At 35.7% G+C, this 21,726-nt stretch overlaps 1 protein-coding gene across 5 annotated transcripts in view; it reads left to right on the forward strand.

The window, feature by feature from the left end:
- The window catches only part of LOC102684649 (syntaxin-binding protein 6), a 107,036-nt gene that overhangs the window by 66,423 nt on the left and 18,887 nt on the right, over window positions 1-21,726 (forward strand). For all 5 annotated transcript variants that reach the window (XM_015350880.2, XM_006632419.3, XM_015350883.2 and 2 more), the window contains exons 3-4: window positions 12,671-12,801; window positions 13,305-13,470. In XM_015350880.2, coding sequence (XP_015206366.1) covers window positions 12,671-12,801; window positions 13,305-13,470 — 297 coding nt within the window. The remainder of the gene's footprint in view (window positions 1-12,670; window positions 12,802-13,304; window positions 13,471-21,726) is intronic.

Below are 21,726 nucleotides of genomic sequence, written 5' to 3' on the forward strand. Positions count from 1 at the left end.
TCAGTGGTGAATAAAAAGTTCTATAAAAATCAAGGAATAATAATATTATGAATATACCCATGTACCTGTGTGTGTCCACATGCATACACTGCATACAATACCTTCTTTGCTCTAAAGTACTGAGCATGATGATATTTTCCTCAGTGTGCCTGTTGATAACAGTAAATCATCAGAAGTTTATTTTTCCCCCAAATGGTATGTTTGATTCTATTGGAACATGGAAAAAACTTCCCACAAAGGGGAGAAGTACTTGACAGTACAGCCATTCAGCCTTTTTTCAGTAAATCCAAGCCTGACAAACACATATGGCATTTCTGCTGAGCCAGCTGTACAAGGATTTTGAAGTTGAATGTGTTTTGTGCTTATCCGATAATGAGGTCTGATACAAAATGGTCTGAAATTGTGTTTGAGGTTTAAAGTTGCCTGAGAGCTATGAACATTATATTACAATTAGTTTTAATAATTATGTAAGAATGAAAAGGCGTATAACCACATTGTAGAAGTTTGATCGCATTTTCCCCAAGCTATTGCTGCTGATCACGTGGTACAGTATATGCAAGACCTGAACAGAACTCCAGCAGGAATAAGAATAGTCCTTTAATTACAGTGGAACTTTACATGAAAATTCCTGAGGTGATTAATGGCTCTGAAAGTAACCTGCGAAGAATCGGAGTGGAAATAGATTATGAGCAATTTGTAACTTGAAGTGTTTTACATTTCTGCATACTTCCACTTATCAGGAACAGAAGATTTCAAATCTGAGGTTATGAAAGATTGTATTTGACTTGCATGCATGTTTTCAAAAAGATGAAATGCTGCAAAAGTATTGAAAATATTTGGTTATTTTAAGTGTCCAAGACGTGTCCTGGGTGTCAGCTTCTGCAATTGTAAAAGAAGCAAATGAATACCGAACTATAGTCTGATTTTAGCTATAGATCACCAGATGAGTGTTAACATGCGCCATAAAAAGATATTGATTTAACTCACCTTGGCTTAAGACAAGCATATGTTGCCCTTTTACATTTCCGATAAAGAGGGCTGTTTAGCTGTGCTTACTGTAGTGTATTCCAAATACTTTAGATCTTTCACTGTTTATTTTTTAGTTTGCTAAATTTTGTTTTCCACTTCAGAAGAGTATGCTTATAATATCCACTCTTTCATATTACTGTAATTGAGTTAAGTTAGACTGTAAACAAAAAAAGGGAAAGAACAAAATATAGCTAAAAAGTTAACTTTAAGAATTGTTTCTGCCAGGAAGGACAAAGCTCTTATAAGCTTGGATCATATACAGATTTGCCTGAGCCTGTCACTTTTCAAGACTACAAGCTGTCATAGGATTACCAGGTGTTACTGTCCCCTTTTCATTTTCAACAGTCTTGCCAGACATTTTATGAGATCTCAACTGTCCTCTGCACTAAAAGGCTTTATGGCAGCTTTTCAGCTGGATGTTGAAGAAAATAGTTTGGCTGTCACTCAGAGGCAAAGTCAAACTGTTAAAAAGAGATTGTGTTAGTGTTCCTCATATACAACAGTGACTAAATGAGTCAACTTACCTTCTGCGAGAGGCAAGGTTATTACACTGCAGAACTGATGTAACAGGTACTATACACTGGCAGGGGGTGACAGCTCTTGAATATCTGAATATAATTGGGTTTTTATATTTGCATCACAGTGGAAAAGGGAGTTTGATCTGAATGCCAACTGTTGGAAACTTAATTAATATTTTATAAGCAATGGAAAACTTGAAGATATTGACCTTGTTTACGTTATACCTATGGTTTGATTTTATGTGTTAGATAAGTGGAAGTTTACACAGATAAAATGAATCTAAAATATTTCATACACCTTTTTTCATTTGTGAAACATTTTTTTCTAGGAAAACACTTGGATATTTCTGAAGTTAAAGTATTATTTGGAAGCAAACATTGAGAATAAGCTATTTTCCATCACTTCACATTGTCAGACATAAGTCTTAGAGCTTGATTTTGTACTCAAGTGAACTTTCAGAAGTGTTGTCTCAGTTTAAATAAATTTGCAAAGTTATGTTACTGAATGACGAAACTATAGGAGGAGTTTGCCTGTGTATGCCATAAAATGCCAAAATCAGCACACTTGGAACAGTTGAGTAGGGTCTTAACTAAAATGACTAAGTAATAATCATTCAGTACTTAAGCTTGTTTTTGTCATTAGAGTTCAACTGGTTAAAGTATATTGTCTAGTTTCTGTCATCTCTATATTTGGAGATGTTTCTACATTTTCTGTTGGTTCTCAGGGATTGTGATTGGAAGCTGTAAAAGACTATAATTGTCCTGGAGACACAACTTTATGATACAAAATGTAACAGATACAAGCAGCTACCCACCTGAACTACTTCAGATACAAGCAGGTCTTCTGGTGGTCAGATTGTGAAGTATTTTCCTTAGCATTGTCCAGGTCACTCCAGACCATGACTCTTACAAGGCGTGATTTGTGCATGTGTATAGGACCATATTTTGTCTATTTTAATTTAGATTTAATTTGTAATGCTCATTTAATTATTATTTCCCCTCACTGATGGAATGTAAGTGTTTAGGGCCGTTTTCTGAATGGTAATGACCCTGAAACTGTCTTCTCAGTTCTGGATTATTACATTATTTAAGGCTTATCACGGTCGCACCTGGCTAATTAACAAATGTTAAAATGTGTTACAGTTGGTGCATTTATTCATACTGTATATGTCTAGCCCGCTAAAGCCAATTAAAAAAAAACATTCAAACTGTTATCCATCGTTTCTTTAATAGTAAACTCTCCCAGTGTTTTGATTAATTGACTTTCTTGAAATAGTCCTCATTGCTGCACTGTAAATTCCAGTCTTTTCTTGCAGGCTCAGTTTTTTGTGGCCTGGTTCTTGATGATGCAACTTACCATGGGATCTATGCCAGGTTACATGAAACATACGTAAAGCAAAGCTTACAGTATATGTTGAATGTGAATTCTTCTTCCTTTAACTTGACTACTGACCTCAGTGTTATGATGCTTTGTGCATTTAACTTAACCTGTACCAAACTGCACCTCAGACCAACTTTAATTTTGGTCTCTCTGTCCTTTCTCATTACAGTAAATACTGTATTTTACCAAATGGACATGATGTATTCGAATGCCAAAGACTTCCCCTTTAAGGGGAAAATGAGGAGAAGATTTAAGGTATTTAATACCACTGGCTGTGTACCTTTGCCTTTCAGCCTATTATTCTTGAATCAACTCCCTTTCTTAGTCAAGCTCTTATTTTTATATACCTGTGAAAATATTGTCAATAGATTGTGGAGAAACTGCAGAGAAATGCAGTAACATGCTTGAAAAGCCTGAGCTAAGCAGAATATCAGCATGGTGTGCATATTAAACCCAGAGACCAATGGCTTGTGACTTTGCATCTAGGAGCGGACTAGTTTGACAGTGAATCTTACATCAGGACATGTAAAGCTGTAGACAGCTTTCTCTGCAGACAAGGATTTTTGTCTCAGGGGATCCTTTACCTTGTATTGAAAAATGTTTTTATTACCTAATGTTTTTTTAATAGTTCAGAATGTTACCATATTAGCTCAATTTAGACCTTTTTACAGTGACATTAAACACCATGTTCTATTATATGAGTTATATATATATAATTAATCATTCTATAAGCAGTCAAGCAGTCACCATTTTCTTGGGGATGGAGATGATGATGATGAAATTGTGTATTTTTTATTTTCTGTTTTTATAAGCCTTGATCCTGGCATGTATGCTGTGCATTGTAAACTGATGTTCAGTTAGCAGAAAAGAACCGACTCAAAGGGTGCACTCAGCTCAGCCTGCCTTTGCATACCAGCCAAGCTTAAGGTTGAGGCACAGTTACATCTAATCTGGATTATCTGCAAAATATTTTTAGAAGTTTATCAGATACAAGTGTATTTGTTTGCCAATACTACAAATTATTCCCATTAATACTAACAATGTTTCCTGCTTTAATTGTCTTCAGTTATGATTGGGTCTACTTGAGAGCTGGAGAGAGTTTAGATATTTTAAAAGGCTGTACTGTAGGTGACCTTTACAAAACTGGCATTCGCTACTTCTTTGTGCTTAAGGCTGGATGGGAGTTGAAGAGACTTTGTGAATATTCACTAAATGTTTGTTATATTTTTCAGTTTTTGTTCAAGACGTTTACAGCCATTATAAATTCCATTATAAAACACATCATGGACTTATTCCATAGAACACAACTGACTTTGTACTGTATGTTAAATTCACAATCCATACAGTAAATCCAAAAACTTAAGTACAGTATGTACTTCTGGACATACTGTATGGACGTCTTGAATTTGCACAGTTTACTCCAAACTTGTTAAACTTAAAATTACGATAGTATGAAAATTAATTCGATTTTTAAAGAAAATTGGATGAGTCAAGTGCAGAAGAATAGATAGAAAATGTAAATATTTGGTTACTATCAGGGTAACAGTCTTTTTTGCAATTAAATGCATGTGTCATTAATCTTCAGTATATTTAGATAAAATATTTTTTATTCTTTGTGTCTAGCAGTCATATTTTATTTGTCTTTTAAGTTATATGATAATTCCTTGCATTTGTGTCCCATTTTTCATCCCAAATTGTGCCAAAGAACGTCACTTGCCATCTTTATCTATTATTGTAGTGCACAGCCCGCTTGTGCAGCAGCCACTGTGTTCTACATAGCAGGTCTGGTGAAGAAGTGACAAATTTCTTCACCAGACCTGCTATGTCACCAGTAAATTTAAGGGGGAAATGCAGGAAGGCCAAATTGTGTAAGGCCACCTTAGGATCTAGTGGTCACAACATATCCAAATGACAGCACCTCTTACAGCTCAGTCTGTTTGTCATCATAGTAGGGGATTGGCTTGAAAGTTGTGCACCAAACAAAGGCGGTTAATCCAATAACACAATTTACAACAAAAACCCAACTTTTCTTCAGTACATCTCCCATCCCAGTACTGACTAGAGCACTGCCTTGCTTAGCTTCTGAGAAGTGACAAGATCGAGCCACAAAATGGTAATGCTGTTGTCAAGAATTGTGTATGGATGTGGCCTTTTAGGAATCCAGCAGGGGTTCCTAAACCAATTTTAAGGGATGCAAACACTTTCAACAGTACTTTTTCGAAATGAAATAGAAAACAATTTCATATGCAGTGTATAAAAGGTTTGTATTGGCACATTATGCTGATCTAAAACACCTTCTGAAGCATTAATTCAGCTAGGGAGAAGCTTGATTAATTACCAGTAGAAGCTCTTGCTGAATTATTACAACGATTAGAATTAATTAAGATGTCTGACTCAATTCCCAGCATTCAGTCTCTTGGTCGGAAAATAATTTGAAAATGTCCGTTAGGGAAATATTTTACCTGGCTTTAAAGTGTATAACAGCCATTCACCTGTTTTCAGAAGTACCCATTGCTATCATAGCAACAACATACAATAAAAAAACAATATTCAGAGAAAAAACAACAGTGGAATCTGTACCTATTAAAGTGGGCTTGATAGAGCTCAGAAACACAAAGTTTAACTTCCCAGAAGAATATTGTCTTTCAGACAGGCCTCAAGACAAGCTTACAGAATGTTCCATGTAATCAAAGTAAAAATTTAATAGATCTTTAATCACAGGAGTAGACAGAGGAATGACACTAAAGGCTGTTCCTCACAAGACTGTAATAATAGGCTGACTCGCAGGAATGCTTTTTGCATACTGATGCTTAGATGATGCAATCCAATGTTCTTCAGCTAGTTTTAAATAAAACTTTAATTTCCCTCCGTGTGACTTATGCACTGCTGTTGCTTCCAATGACTAAACACTAAGTACTGATCTTGCCTGAATTCTTGACTTACAGACTTACATGTTAGGTCTAAAGAGTGGCAAGAGAAGACAACCAAAGCTTTCCTATGGCACACTGAAACCAGCAGGTAGATGGGGTTGAATATTGAATGATGAGTAATGTGAGTGTACATTAAAAAATCATCCTGTCTTAATGAACAGGATAGATTGAGGAATTTAAAATAATACAGTCAGCCAAGCGAGGGGCCTTGGTGCTGTTATGCAGATATTTGACAGGGAATTGAACTTTTTACCTTTTAATGACATTTCTAAACCTGTGTGCTTTTATACCTCTGTGCTTTTTATGTTTTGGTCTTTGTGGAATGGTATTTGAACAGTTTTATAAATTCTTTAAAATGAACAGGCTACATTGTTCATCAAATTATTTAATGGGTTCAAAGCACTAAATATGTTAGCCTCAGTTCTTTTTAGCAGTTCTGGCTTTTAATGTTCCAGATCACATTGGAAATGTACGAAATTGTTAAGTATGCCTTCTGAATACTGTAGTTAAATGTGATTTTCATTTTTTAGATGAAATGGGAAAACAAAACTGCTTTCTTTTAACTCCGGAAATCAAAGCATTTTCCAGTCTGTAAAACTTATGGTATGACTATTGTGATGTAGTTCAAGACTTGATGAAATGATGATCCACTGTTGATGGGTTATTAATAGGTTTCTTTTTCATTCTTACTAACATGGGAAAACCACACACCATAGCCAGTATAGTGAATGCTTTTATGAATCTGACATTTTTTTCCTAAAAGGTGCCTATTTCATTATATGGTTTTAAACTAGATTTCAGGTAAGAGCAACTTGACACGTTCTTCGGGGTTCATACCTCAAATCTTTCGTCTTCTGTCTCTGAATCTTTCTTGCATTGTTTTACTACACAAGTAAGGAGCTCACAGTTGTTTATTGAGTCAGTCTTATGATCTTGTTGACAGTGGAGTACTTTGCTATGTATTGGATGGATTGCAAGCAATTAGTTAACATTAATAGATTATTAATATATTTTGTTTCATCCACTGGCTCAACACTGTGCACCAGAAAGGGAGTAATGAATATCACACATTCTCTAAGGAGGATATTCACATCTTATTTTCTTCCCACTGCAATGTGGCCCACAGAGCCCTGGTGCCAACTGATGAAAGTACATCATTAATAAGATCATTTCTGTACTGCAGTGTCTGGTTAGGGACTCCACACCAGCAGACATATTTCAGAGCCTTCTTGAGTGTTTCATTCTTGATTGAGCCCAGACTGGGCTTGGGACAGCCAGAAGAGTGACCATTAACCTCTGTGCTGTAAGAATTCATCCTGTTGCCTAAGAGGGGTGGCTTTCTTTATTGCTGGAGGCAGATGGAAGCTCACATGCTAAATGAACTTTACAAAGCAAGAAGAGCTCTTGATACCCCAGTATCTCAAACTAAAGTACAACCCATTGTTTTACCAAAGGGACATGTTTCTCTAAAGTTGTCTTAGTTAGAGTCTTTTCCCTCACTGGAGTAAATTGGACACACCTGCCTTTAATGAATGATTGGACTTCTGTGGTAAGGAGTTCCTTATTCTATTCCTGTGACTTAACATTAGCAGCCAGCTAGCGGTCCTAGGTCCAGTTCAGGCTTCTAACGTTGGCCATGATCCACTTACTAGTGACAGCTGCAGAGTCGCTGGATCCCTAGGCTTGAAGTATCGAAGTTTACTTTGTTCTTTCTTCATTTTTTAGAGCTCTCTGTAGCACAGAGACTGCCGCAGCATTTTGTTGGCATACTTTCTTTGCAAAAGTATTTCTCATGCCATCAAAAGGTATTAAGTGTTAAAGTTTTTAAATGTCTAAATGAATAAAGTGAATGTTCAGAAACAGAGGACGGTGTATCTTATTGTGCTAGGAACTGGATTTCTTTACATAACTCAGTGCTGGTGCTGCTCTTAAAAATGCAGTGCAGAACACTATTCCTCAGAGGTCGTGACAAGATTTAGTTAGGTCGTGAGTTTAGTTTCATTTTAAAATGTACTGTAAGCCAATACTTAAAAAAACAAGAAGTTTATATGGACGTTACTTAACTATACTGTAGATCTTTCACCTTTCAGCTGACTGATTTTGTTTGTTCACCATATACTGTGTATAGGGTAGCTTTTTTGTGTGTGGTAATGTTTCTTTTTCTTACTGCACTATCTGGACCAAAACATCATCCAACTGTTTGTATGCCGATTCAATGCTCTTTCGCTGTTGTGCTTGCAGAGCCTTCATTAAAATAGATTGCAGACTGAGACCATTAAGATATGCATTGGTGTGTAAATGAACTTGCATACAGTACTGCTGCTGTTCCCTTCTGCTAATACATCCTTCTATTGTGGACCCAATCTAATCAGACATGAAGGTTACTTCATGCCTATTACCAAATATCATTGGCAGGCAAAGAAGTACTTAATTGGAACAAATGATGACTGGAAGACGTTTACTTAGCTGATAGACAGCACCACTATACCACCTGTCACAGCTGATCATTTTGCAGTTTTTCAGTGTAACTGACTGAGCAGTACTGTAATTAATGTGATTGAATATGGTGTGTTGAGTGAGAGAGGTAATAGAGTACAATATTGTCTTAAGCTAAAGTCATGTGCCTTCCAGCAAGCTGTTTCTCTCTTATGTAATGGACTAAAGCTGGAGCTAAACTGTCATACCAGGGTTGATTAATTTTTTTCTATCTTTCTTCATCCTTATGGTAATCTTTAAATAGTCCAGTATTTCCTTTTATAGAGAGTGCCATTCAGCTCCCAGCATAGATCCCTTTAAGACTATTTTTAATACATTTGTTGTTGTTTTTTCTGATAATATGGAGAGAGAATATGCCTCTCAGCGTCATCAGTTTTCCACATTTTTAAAATTAAGTTAGACCATTAAGTTTCGCTATGACATTTTCTCTCCTATGTTTTACAGACCTGTTTTACCTCACTCCAGGAGAATGTCATTTTAATGACAGCAGTATATTTACTACTATAGTATATACATTTTTAAATGTAGCACTATTTTTGTCATAGTGCAGGTGTAGGTGCATAAACTCTGTCAATGTCAGGATTCAATCATACAGTGTGCTCTCAGGAACCTCCCAGCTCCAAGCCTCTTCAGACAGTGATGAATTCAGCAGTGCAAGAGGACCAGGACTCTCACTGCAGCACTCCCACTCTCAGATCTATTCAGTCAGTTCTAGGGAACAACATAATCTTGCAACAGGCTTAGTGGTCCCTGCTACATCAGCATGGTACAGTGTGATATATGTTCATATGTCATTCCATGCTAATGTACTTGTATGATTACAAAGAAAGTAAGTTTAGTATATGGAAAAGCCTGTGATTGCAAGATGAAACAGAAGGTCCTTGAGAGATCAATGGAAAATGCTGTTGAAAGGGCTACATTCCCAGGTAATTAAAGCCTGCTATGAGGACAAATCTATTCTAATTCAAATAAAGTCTCATTTATTGGCTAAATGAATATGGAATCTATAATACAGTATGCTCCCTGAAGTATCCACTTCTGAACACCGAGATACTTGTTTCCTGTGACGTATATACTGTAGGTTCTGGCACAGGACATGTAAACATAAAGACTTTATAGCTAGAGATCATAGACTATATATATCCAAAATGTTTTCAGCTTGGATCAGTGTTCTGAATATAGAGCTGCACATTTTTTGGAAATCTGTTGGTTGTTACAAACACTGGATGTGGTATATTGTTAAATATTGGCCATTTTGTGAATTTAGAGATCTGGAAAGTAGTCATAATTTCAGATTATTAATGGAGTGTTTTGAAGGATGTCAGCTTTTTTTTTTTGTTGTCTCTGATTGTATCAAGTAACTTTTTTTCTGACCTTGTTTTTTATTACAACGAGTTTGGATCAGAACCTTGGAAAGTTTTTGTAAAGTATAAAAAATTATCTCAAACGAGCTGATCACTAAATTCATTATTTCAATGAAAGTCTCAGTGATAAGAAAAGTGATAGAATATGTAAATTCAAGTGATGTCAATTCAAGCCATTACTATCTGCAGGTAAAAGCCTGTCTTTGTCAAATCAAGCACATTGATTATTATTATAGGTACTTTGAAGTGCTTATTGTTTACGTCAATCTAATGTCTGACTGATACTCCTAAACCATTAACTTTGTCATCATAGTTGGCCTAAGAATTGAAACACATCAAATAGAACCAAGAGATGGAAGATGCAAAAGATAAACTTTAAAGCAGCTTCTTGAAAGGGAAAGGAGAACAAAGGAAGCTGAAATTAGGACAGTTTAGAAGGCTTTTCATGACCAGAAAGGCTATAAGCACTGAGGATGTAGGAATACATTGTGAGAGACTGTAAATTTTAAGGATCTTTTGGATTAAAAAAATGCACCAATTTACTACGTAAAGTACACATCAGCTGAAATTCTGTTTGAGCCTTGTTTTGCTATGGCTTTTTGACATACAATGTGGTTTATTTCAGCAGTCTTGATTTTCAAGGCTTTTCTGCTTTTGCAGTTCCACCAATACGTATAACTTTGTGTAGGGCAAAAATAATAGTTTAGCTATAACTATAAGGTCTTTTTCATGGGAAAATGGATACTAGGAGATAGGCTCATACATTAAATCACCCCCACATGTCCTTTTTGAAATAATGTTCGTCAGTGTTGCTATTGTAAAACTAATCTCTGTGCAAGTAACCTTTATGTTGATACTTGTATAATAGATAACAAATGTTTTTCTTATTACTTTCTATTCATTCTGCCAGCATACAGTGGTTTCTGGCATTGGCTACAAATGTAAAAAACAATTGTGTTACTGCTGTCACTTCTGCATTTTGATGACTTGTGTTACTGACTGGATAGTATTCTAAGCTTAAAGAATATAATGTTCACAGGACTCTTGCAACACCCGGCCTGCTGTCTAGAATTAAGGATTGAGGAGTGGAGGGGCATTTGATTTTAAAGGAGGACTGTAGAACATCGATATCTGAGAGGATGTAATAAGAGCAAGGTTACAGTAAAGTAACAATGCCATATACCTCTTATTGCTGGGAATAACTGATCTAATTTCTTTTTATTGTTTTCTACCTTTATAGAAAAGAGCACTTTAAAAGCCTTGTGTCAGTGGCAGTACTTGTTATTTTGTCAAATTTGTGCTATTAGGGTAGTGCCTAAGTATTTTTTACGTGTAGTGTTTACAGCTTTTTCTCCATAAATTGAAGGTAGTTTGAAACTGTCTTTTAAAGTGTTAGCAGGGCTAGAAGGCCTAGAAGAGAGAGAGGGCCTTTATTATCCCCAAGGGGCAATTTGTTTTAGAGCAGCAGATAATTTAAAGACAACACACAACGAAACAATACACATATAAATGCACAAAAGAAAAATCTGTTAAGTAAGGTTAATACCACAGGTGTAACTGAGAACTTAAACCTGTTTGTTTTTATATTGGGACATCTGTGTCCATGTTCTGAGGGGAGTAATCAGAAATCAATGAAAAAAGGGTGTGATGGGTCCTCTAGAATGGAATTTGTTTTACGCAAACCTTATAGCTGACAGATGTGAGATAGGGCTGAAAGATACAGTAAGCGTCAATTACTACTGCATCTGACATAGTCTGATATACAATACTCCCCAGTTTATTCTTATTCCTCGGTTCAGATTCCCAGAACAGCAAATCGGGTTAAGCAGATTCAATAGAAGATTAGTAAAACAGTAAGACATTATCAATCTTAAAATGTTTAATCCTCCTTAAGAAAAATAGCCATAATCTTCTGCAAGGCCAAACTAAATTTTAAGATGACATGGTTTAAAAGACGATAGATGCTAAAGTGTCTTTATTAGCAAAAATCAGTCTACCCCAGCTGGCTGTACAACACACTTGTGGCTTCATTACAGCCTAATGAAAAGTGTAAGTTGTTTTTCTGGCCACTGTAAAGTTATCTATTGTTAAGTTTTCTCTGTTTCCTGAAGTGAACTGCGTAATGGAGGAAACGTGTCATTCCTGTTTTTTACTTCTAGTTTTGATTTTTAAAGCATGTGTGAGGGGACTTTTATAAATGTGCACATATAATTAGGGTGGAAATGGCTGCTCATTCTTGTGCATACTAGTCTCCCTAAAACTAGTGGAAAACCAAGATGCACTAAATAAAAATGAAAGAAAACAGTGGAAACAGTGAAACTATTTTGTGACTTGTAACAAAGAGCCTGTAGTGCCCTCGTGTTGAGAAATGGATCATTGACTTCATGCATTCATTACATCACAGGAGTGTGAAACCAAGGACTGACAAGTAAACCTGTTCCTTTACGTTTAGGGACACAAAATCACTGGGTTGAATATGGTTTATTTTAGTACTAATATGACCAAATATATGCCTGAAATTTTTCCAGTGTCCCAATACATTGGAGAGCACTGAATATATAGAGATGCTTCAATACTTTACATATGGCTGCTGTCTAGGTACAATCTCTGTATGTGCAAAAAAGGTGTCTACCAGACTACCTGTGCAGCTGAATTATATATATAGTAGACAGTATATGCACACTTGGTTTATGAAAGCACATAAAAGCTTTTAAAAATGATAGATTATTAGTTTGTTTTATTAACCAATTACCAATAACTTTATTACTGTATTCAGAATCTCACTCTTAATTTTGAATTCCTTTTCCTGTTTCTTTGCATGGCTCAAAACATGTGCAAGGGGCAATGCAATACATTTTTAATGCTGCCATTATCATTCCCAGCTAGGGAATTAGAGAAGAAACGACCTTGGAACATATTTATTTATTCCCCCTTTTCTTCTTTTTTTCCCAGTGACAAATAAGAAGCCCTCTCAGGTCTCCATTACCAAGGTCAAACAATTTGAAGGCTCATCATCTTTTGTGAGAAGATCACAGTGGACAATTGATCAGCTGAGACAGGTGAATGGCATCGACCCAAATCGAGTGAGTCTCACTTTTTTCTTTCTTCTCTGTTCACTTTTAGGATTGATCTACACCTGCTGCTGTTTCAACTCTCGGTTCTGGAATACTATTGAACCTTTTTTTGTGTGGTGTGCGAGGATCTGCCAGTCACATCAGACAAAGAACAATGTTAACGTAGCTTTTACAGAGCATGTGCCCCCAAGCAAGTTCTCATATTTTCCTTTAGCATGAATGACTTCCCCCATGTTGACATTCAGCATGGTATTAAAAATGTTGACTAGTCTGTTCTTCAGTCTTTTGTACTTTGTAGCAGTTAAGCACTGCCAAATATCATGCAAGATTCCCTGTGTAGCTCATAGCTTTATAGAAGGTGTTGACTAAGATGGCTTGAAAGGATGTTTATTATACAAGGGATTTTCATCATATGCTTTGTGCAAGACAAGACAGCGGGCGTCTCTTTATTTATTTAAGAGAAAGATGAAAAAGTCTGGTGGTTTCATATGATTTTCTTTTAATTCCCTTAGGACTGTGCGGAATTTGATTTGGTATTTGACAATACCTTTGACCAGTGGGTTGCTGGCTCTGCTGGAGAGAAATGCACATTCGTTCAAATCCTCCATCACACTTGTCAGCGGCATATTGCAGACAGGAAGCCTGAGTTTATTAACTGTCAGTCCAAGTTACTTGGAGGTAAGCAGACAGATGTGTGCTTCTTTTCAAACCCTGAGCATGTGATCCTCATAGCTGTTATACCTTCCATGCTTTTAAACCGAATGCTACCAAACTTGATCTTGCAGAGTTATCATTTACCAAACATTTCCTTGAAATAAAGATTTTTCCAAGTGCACCTGAGCTACTGTAAATAATGTGACTTCAGCTCTGTCAATGACCCTTCTTCCTCTGTTTGCTCTACCGTTGCTTCCTTTGCCAGAGTTTGTGATGATTATAAAGTTTCTTATACAAACAGAGCAGATTTTTATAAAGAATTCATTCATGAATTCATGAATGGTTTAAAATTATGCAGAGTGTTTTTCTTATGTAAGCATTCAACATATGTCCAAGCAGCTGACGTTTGTCACAGTATTTCATGTTTATGCTGCAATCCATTGTTTTAAAGTTGTGCATACACAGCCCTTGGGACACCTTATTGCTTAGTGAGTATCTTTATGTTAATGCTGAGGAATGTAGTTGTTGAGAGCAAGTGTTCATGTCCATCTGTGTGTATTTATTTTCCCCTTATTTTATGAGATTTCAGTCTTTTTGAAGAAACAGAGTGGGATTACACAGTCTGCTGCTTGTAGCCTCAAATATTCCTTAGAAAAGTTTTAAATGAAAATATTAAACTCAGTTTAGTTGGATCGCATTCTTTAATCAGCTAAGCAGTAGTTTTCATTGTTTTGTTCTTGACATGCAACACCATTCAACTAAATAAAGTCTAAATATAAGTGAATTATTTTTGTAATGCAGTGAATTTAGGTATTCAGTGAATTGTGAGACTCGCTGGAACAAGCAAATCGGAAGGCGTTTTGTTATCTTAGTTTATGAAGCAGTTAAGGTATGATATTGTTTGTTTTGTCTGAAACTCTGATATTGACCTACATTTTAAAATTCTTACTGTAGGAGTAACAAAATATGCCTTCCTAATCAGATATTGACTCAAGCTCTTATGTCTGAGAGCAACAGCTAAAGTAAATAAAGCAAGGTTTGCCTTTTTATTGTTATTGATTCAACTTTTGGGTACTTTCAGACCATCAAACATTTCACTGTCTTCTAGCCAAGAATACACTTTTGACTTGTAGAAGATAGACTTGCTGCAGTTAATAACACTAAATGAAATGCTGGCAGAACTTTTTAAAGCAACAGAGTCACAGTTTTTGGTAAGCTTTAACCTAAATGTAAAACTCATTTTCTGTTGTTATATGTTTATTTTTTCCTCTCAGTCTCAAGGTTATTGGGCTCTTCATTGAAGGGGAAACACTTTTCTGAAGCATAAACCTCTTGCAGATCAGTAAGCACAGTGTTTCAACTCTATGTAGTGAGGAGACAGGTCAGATGAAACTGGAAAGGGAATTGTCTTTGAACTGTCATGGTCACTGAACTGTCACAGAATAAAATGAGAAATACAGAAAAGTGAGACATTAGAGCAGTTACAAATGATAGGAGACTATTCTGTCTATCTAGCCAATAACAATGAATTGGTCAGCAATCGAAACCCAGACGTCCCACACGACAGGTGATAATTCTACCACTGAACCACCACTGCATCTGTAAAGACTAAAGATCAGTATGTGTCACTACCTCACATGGACCTTATTTTCATTTCTTAGCAGGTTAGCTGCTGTCAAACTTTTCATTAAGTAGTATGTGAGCCAAAACCCAGATTACATCAAAACTTCAACTCACCTGCCTCTGTGTTATTGAATGGTAGCTTTGTATCGGCAAGAGTCTTTTTGCTTTTGCCTCATAGAAAGCCAGAGTGAAGTAATGAATTGGGAATTTGTGTGTAAGTGGTTGGTTGAGGCTTCGATTCAATCCATGCCCAGACATTCATCTTTGTCACAATAAGCAGTTCTCACAAAATACTTTTGTCGTCTAAAATGCTACCTGTGTTTCAGTTTATTTTTTTAGCAAGTTTTCTGTATCTTGGTATGCTGTTTGTGTTGAATCCATATGTGTAACTAGGGTATACAGAAGAGGAAACACTGGCATCATTTTGCTGTTCTCCACAGTTTAAGTCTCACACCAGTGCAAAACAATTTTCTTGAAGCTGCTCAGGTGTGGGACAATAATTGTGGCGTTCACTTCATCTTTCTTCTTCCATAACTGGAGTGCTCTGTTTGCTGCAGTGTAGTTTTGTTAAGGAAATCTAGGTTTTGTCACTTTTAATTTGGTATCTAATCACATTAGTTGTTCAACTTTGACAGTGGCTGTGCTGTACCATGAATACCAACCACAATGTATAAAAATGAATGTTCTGAATTTCCCCAGCTTTTAATCTGTTGTAAAATATCTCCTTGAGCATTCTGTATTCTGCATTTATAGTCCTTAAGATAATGTATGCTAAAGACTGCAAGGAAAATGCTCTCAGATCACCAAAAGTTTAGCATCTACGGTATTCTGAAGCAGTAATGACCCAGTCGTATCTCACTAAAAAACACATGTGGAATATGAGGTTAAAATTGGTAGATGAGCGGAGAAGAGACTTTATTAAGCAGTTAGGCAAAGCCAGTGTACTGGTAGCCAAAACCCTTCGGCTGAGAGTCAAAGAAAGATGGTGATCCCCTTGTGATGCGGAAAGCCAAGATGTGGGAATTATAATTTTCATGCCTTGTTAATCCAGTTTAGTTTCATTGCTTTGTGCTACACTATATTTAATTCCCCACTGTGAGTGGCCGGTGGCAGTTGTACACTCAGATTTATGGTTTGCATTTGGTTGTTAGATTGAAGAATCTCCGCACTCTACTTACCCTGCTAGATTTATAATGTCTTCATTTTAAAGCAACGAGTAAAGCCTATTTTGACACATCCGACTGACAAACAACATAGTAGAAGGACTTTTTTTTCAAGTTTTCCATTAATTTCTGTGTGCTAAAATGTTTTACTTCCACTGTTTAGTCCTTGCATGATTACACCCGTGTGAAAGTGGTGATGGGGCAGTAGCTCTGGTATTTGAGACAGGTACAGCATATACTATAAAACATACCATGTTCATATAACAAATCAATAAGAGACTTCCTTGACTGGGATGTGATTATTTTACTGAGGGGTTTCTTGTTCTTTTTATTCCCGTGTTGTGCTGCTGCTTAGTTATGTCCCTTATTGTTTGACATTTAAGCACATGTGCAAATTTAGCAAAGTTGTGGACTCAGTGTTTCTTATAACAATTTACTGTACTACGTTCTGTTCCACTTCCGTCCGAGTTATGGACATTATTTTTCAAGCATTAACCCAGTGAATTATGAGGACTAGCATTCCCAACCTTTCATTTAATTTGGCCTTCAGGGGATAGAGGTTTATTAAGTCATTGACTCTGTGTGAAGATGGTTTTCATTGTGTTGCTTCTTTAATTGTTTTTTTCTGGTTTCCCTTATATTTACCAAAAACACAATGATGGATTGATTAAACTGTAACAAAGAGGCAGGATTACAAAAATGTAGGAAATTGACACAAGAAGCCTCAGCTTATGGGCTTTTTCTTCTGTCTTCCATAGCTTTGACACATTCCCAACTTGAGCCAGGTTTTTCCAGATACTTTTATATAATAATGATGCCTTGGCTCCCAGGAGAACTGGTAATTGACTCACACTCGGAAGAGCCAATTATGAAATTATGCTTCAATATATAAGATTGTCTGATAAAAATAAAATCAGCATGTCTCCCTTATGAGAGCAGAAATGACAGGCAGTTAGTACTTATGCAGAGGAACATTGGTCAATAGCATGCCATTTAAGTGACTTCTAAAATAAGAAAAGGAAGACAATGTCATTTTCTAAAGTGTTGTGGAGTCAGGTAGATGTAATTGGTTAGCCTCATACTGGTTATGAGGAAGGAGAAAGCTTTGAGCCACAGACTGCTTGGTGTTCCAGTTTTAACATTCTTAGTTTGGGCCATTTGAAATTGTATGTTAAAGTATGTGCGGACACCACAATTTAGTCCTTGGAGAAATTGTGTTTATATTGTAATTATATTGTATATTTATATTGTCTTTTTCTCATTTTTCTTTTAAAATCATTGCACTTATTTACAGTTTCCACATGGCACATTATAAATCACATTAGGAAATGTCTATTCCAAAGTTTATACAGCATCCTGCAGATTTATACCTCTTAGTATTGTTTACATGAAATTCAATTTAAAAATCTACAATAACATTACAGTATGTTATTTTTATGTGCTATATAGTGGCCTCCGAAGATCCTTTGCTTCCTTGGGGCATTAAAGGAAAGTAACATATGGAAGATATTCATTAGCAGCATGCATCCTCATTAAGTTTAGAATGCTCTTCGAAGACAGCAGGCAAATGGTCATTCACCTCCACAGGTTTGTGGGTGGCTATAAAAGAAACTGAAAGGCTGAATCTACCACTTTCTGTTGTGGTGTCCGTTATTAAAACATTGCAAGCAAACGGTATAGTAGGAGCTCTCACAAGAATAAGATGCAAGTCTTGCCAGCACAGGCTGTAGAATAAGTGGTTTGAGAGGCAGCTGTGAAGCCAGACAACAGCCTGGTGTCAGAAACTACCATTCAAAGTTGCCTGCATGAATGTGGCATTCATTGGTGGGTTTCAAGAAAGAAAGCCTCTTCTGAGTGCGAACCACAAAACAAGATGACTCAAATCAATGGAATGAAACTATCTTATGGTCAGATGATCTAAAGTATACATTCAAATCAACAAAGGATTGGAAAACTGCACACAAAATAAATAATGTTGACTGGACATAACAATCATAAGGCCTTCGATTCAGGACTTAATTCTTCATGGAAGAATGTTAATGTTTTGATGTTAATCACCAGTGGAATCACTCTAACATTAAGGAATTTTTTCTACTAGAACATAAAAAATGTTAAGAGCACCAATTGTAACAAAACTTTCTGTTTCAACGTGAGCTGTTTCACAGTAGCCTCTAGTTGTCTGTAGTCCTTGTGTTCACTCAACCATCTGTTTCCTACAATTGTTATATTTTCTCTTTTTTAATAATTTAGAATTACCAGTTATGTCCAACATTTTATATCCCTGTTTGGAAAATACACTAAGCATCCTCCATCCTCCAACGTGTTTTGTCAGGCCTAGCTCCCCTTTCACTAGACTTTAATCTGGGCCAGAAAATGTCCAAATGTAGATGTTCAGTGGACGATTGATACAGCTTTCACTTATACTGCCCAGACCTCTGGATTTCAAGTCAAGCACAAGAGTCTTAGACCAAATTTAGAATGCTCTAGTCAGCGCATCCTTTCACTGTCTCTGTTTTGCTGAATTTGTTCAGTGTTTCACCTGGGATCACATAGCCACAGATAATGAGTGACAATACTTGGATTTGAACAAAGGGATTTTGGGATTCTGACACTAGTTCTGTATGGCAGTCAGTATGTTTTTCCTTGACACTTAATAGAAAGCCATGCAGTGTAGTCAGGCCATTTTATTATTAGTGCTTTGTTTCTTAAATGAAGCTGGATTTTGGACATCTGTGATGTTGCGCTTTAATACTTAAGAGGGCATTCGGTGTGGTTTAAATAATAATGGAACACAATTACAGTGTCATTAGCTGCAGTTGAGTGTAGTGTCCGTGCATTTATTTACTCATTTGTGAGTAGTAAGTGACTATCTAGTGATTTTATTAATCTCGAGACCTTGAGACTGATTAGTGTAGTGTGAAGAGATTTCTTAATGCTAAACCTTTGCTCCTTGCTGATTTTGTTTAAATAATGTGAGAATGAATGAAAATTCAAGTACTGTTGCACCTGTTGCACAGCAGTACACCTAATGTGAATATTGGTCTCTCTCTCCCTGCATCTTTATTTTCTTTATTTTGATACAGTAGTCAAGTGACATCTTCAACTGTTTCACTGTTGAGAATTGTAGCAATAATTTTAACGGCTGTGTTTTTGAACAGATATGTTGTTAATTATATAAATAAAAAAGGGACTAGGTTTGCTCTTTCACTTCTGCAAAGTTATTTAAATTTCATTATTATTTTTAAATATATGGAGGTGCACATTAATTATTGATAGATCATTTAAAATAGATCTTTTAAAAAAATATTTTTCTTCTTGATTCCTGCTAAATCTTGGCCTGCATTTACTCAATGGGCACACAGCCACTGATAAAAATGTTCCCCTTTAGTCTTCAGTTCTTTTTAGAAAACATTAACATGTTAGCTTCCTGGGAGGAGTGAAGTTTATTGTACTTCCTTTTCACTCCGCAATAGAAATTGTATGGAGTAATTGTTTCCCTTAAGTCAATATTTAATGAATTTTGTATTAAAGTCCAGAAATGAACAAAAGCAAAAACCATAACCCAATATATCTGAACCACAAATACCATTACATAACAATAACTCTCTCGATGTTCTTTTTACTTGGATAATTAGAATATTAAACTTGAAAAGTCTTAAATATTTTTAATTATTTGTACTAATATTTGACCCCAAGCACTGAGAGTTTTGTCAATTAAAGGACAACAGAATTTAATTTTACAGTTAGTAGTCTTCAGGGGAGGAGAGCTAATTAATTTGAAATATTGCTGTCAAGAGCATGAAAAATAAGCAAGTGCAATGGAGTTTTTCAACACAGAGGTGGAGTGTACCTGTGTGGCTATCAAATTAAACATTGTATCCAAAAAGCAATTACAGTTCTTCAGAGTGCATTAGTACATTTTGGTAAATGCAGGAATCCAATCCAATTCAATGATTTTCAGTCCTGGAAGAGGTTAACAAAATGCGTTGGCACTTCACACTCAACCCAAGCAACAGAACCAGAGAACACAAATGAGTTTCTCAATACATTTTCTCGATGCAAAATAATGGCTCAATGTTAACTCTTTGTAAGAACAATACTGTAGGCAGCTCATTATGATTTACATTTGTTGGACTTCATTCATGCTATTAATGTCACTGTAAGCACTGTAAAACCATTGGTGATAAAAGAAAGAACAACAAAACTGTGTGTAAAAACAGTTTTGAGTTTAAAAAAGACATTCTTTGACACATTTTTTCATTTTATTGTCTTTTTCATGTGCAAAACTTTTTTTTGATTTTGAAATTAATGACATATGGTACTATTTATGATTCATGTGAAATGCTTCTGAGATTTCCTTTGGTTTAATATACTGTAAATAATAAATAACCCCTTCAGGGAAAAGAGAAATTTTATTGCATCTAGCCACCAGGAAACAATGAGTAAAGTAAATCTGCCATCTGCCGTGGTGTAATAGCAAAAGTTGGTTAACCAGAGCAAGCTTGTATTTTTCTGACAGCAAAATGTACATACAAATATTTCTGCAGTGCCAATGACACATCAGAACAGCGACAGAAAGGATTGTAGTGGCCACAGTGCCAAAAACCATTTAACCCTTTCTTAGGATTCATTAGATAGAAAAAAGCATGACAGTGGTCCCGAAGTGATAACTGCTGTTGCTGGAGGAAAAGCACAAGGAAAGGAAAAGCAATGTTACACAAGGATTGGTTTCATGAATGAATCTCTTCTGGAATATGGGTGGGGAGAGGAGAATGTGTAAAAGTATTAAGTAAAAAAAGAAATAAGTAAAAAGCCTTTTCAGATAACATTTTGCTGGTTCAGTTTAATAAATTTAATTGTTTATTTAGTTTTAGTAAGTGTTTCCAGGCTGGAGTGTCCTCAAGATCAGTTGTGTAATTCTTTGTATCTATTGAAAAATGAAAAAACACATTTCCTCTCTGTTGTTTTTACAACACTAATATACTATTCTAGTATACTATAGTATATCCTACTATAGTATAATATTCATATGTTTCTTAAATTTGACTTCCTACTTAACATGGTCCATCTGGTGGCCTGACCAAATTATTTGGAAAAATATAGAGCATTGTTCTTTACCTTCTTATATTTGCTATTGTAAAGTTCTACTTTATGATGACTAAATATAAAAAGACAAAAAAAAAGACAGAAAAATGGAAACTTTATATTAATACGTAAGTTTTGTTTTTGTTTTGAGTATCTAAGAATATTGTGCCTGGATACATCTGTTAAACAGAAATGAGCACTTTTTTTGGAAGAATCAAATTGTTGGAACTTGGCCTCAGTTTTGCTTTATTATTCTAAAATTAATTTCACATAGACATATGTTTAGAAATGATTGAACCAACATACCTAAACCCAAATTAAGTTCAGGTATGAAAAATTAATCTGTCATGAGGACACTTCAAGAAAATGTTTCTTAAAACAATTCAGTGGTTCAGGTTTCTGTGGTATG

This window comes from Lepisosteus oculatus, chromosome 8 (assembly GCF_040954835.1).
Source record: "Lepisosteus oculatus isolate fLepOcu1 chromosome 8, fLepOcu1.hap2, whole genome shotgun sequence".
NCBI lineage: Eukaryota > Metazoa > Chordata > Actinopteri > Semionotiformes > Lepisosteidae > Lepisosteus > Lepisosteus oculatus.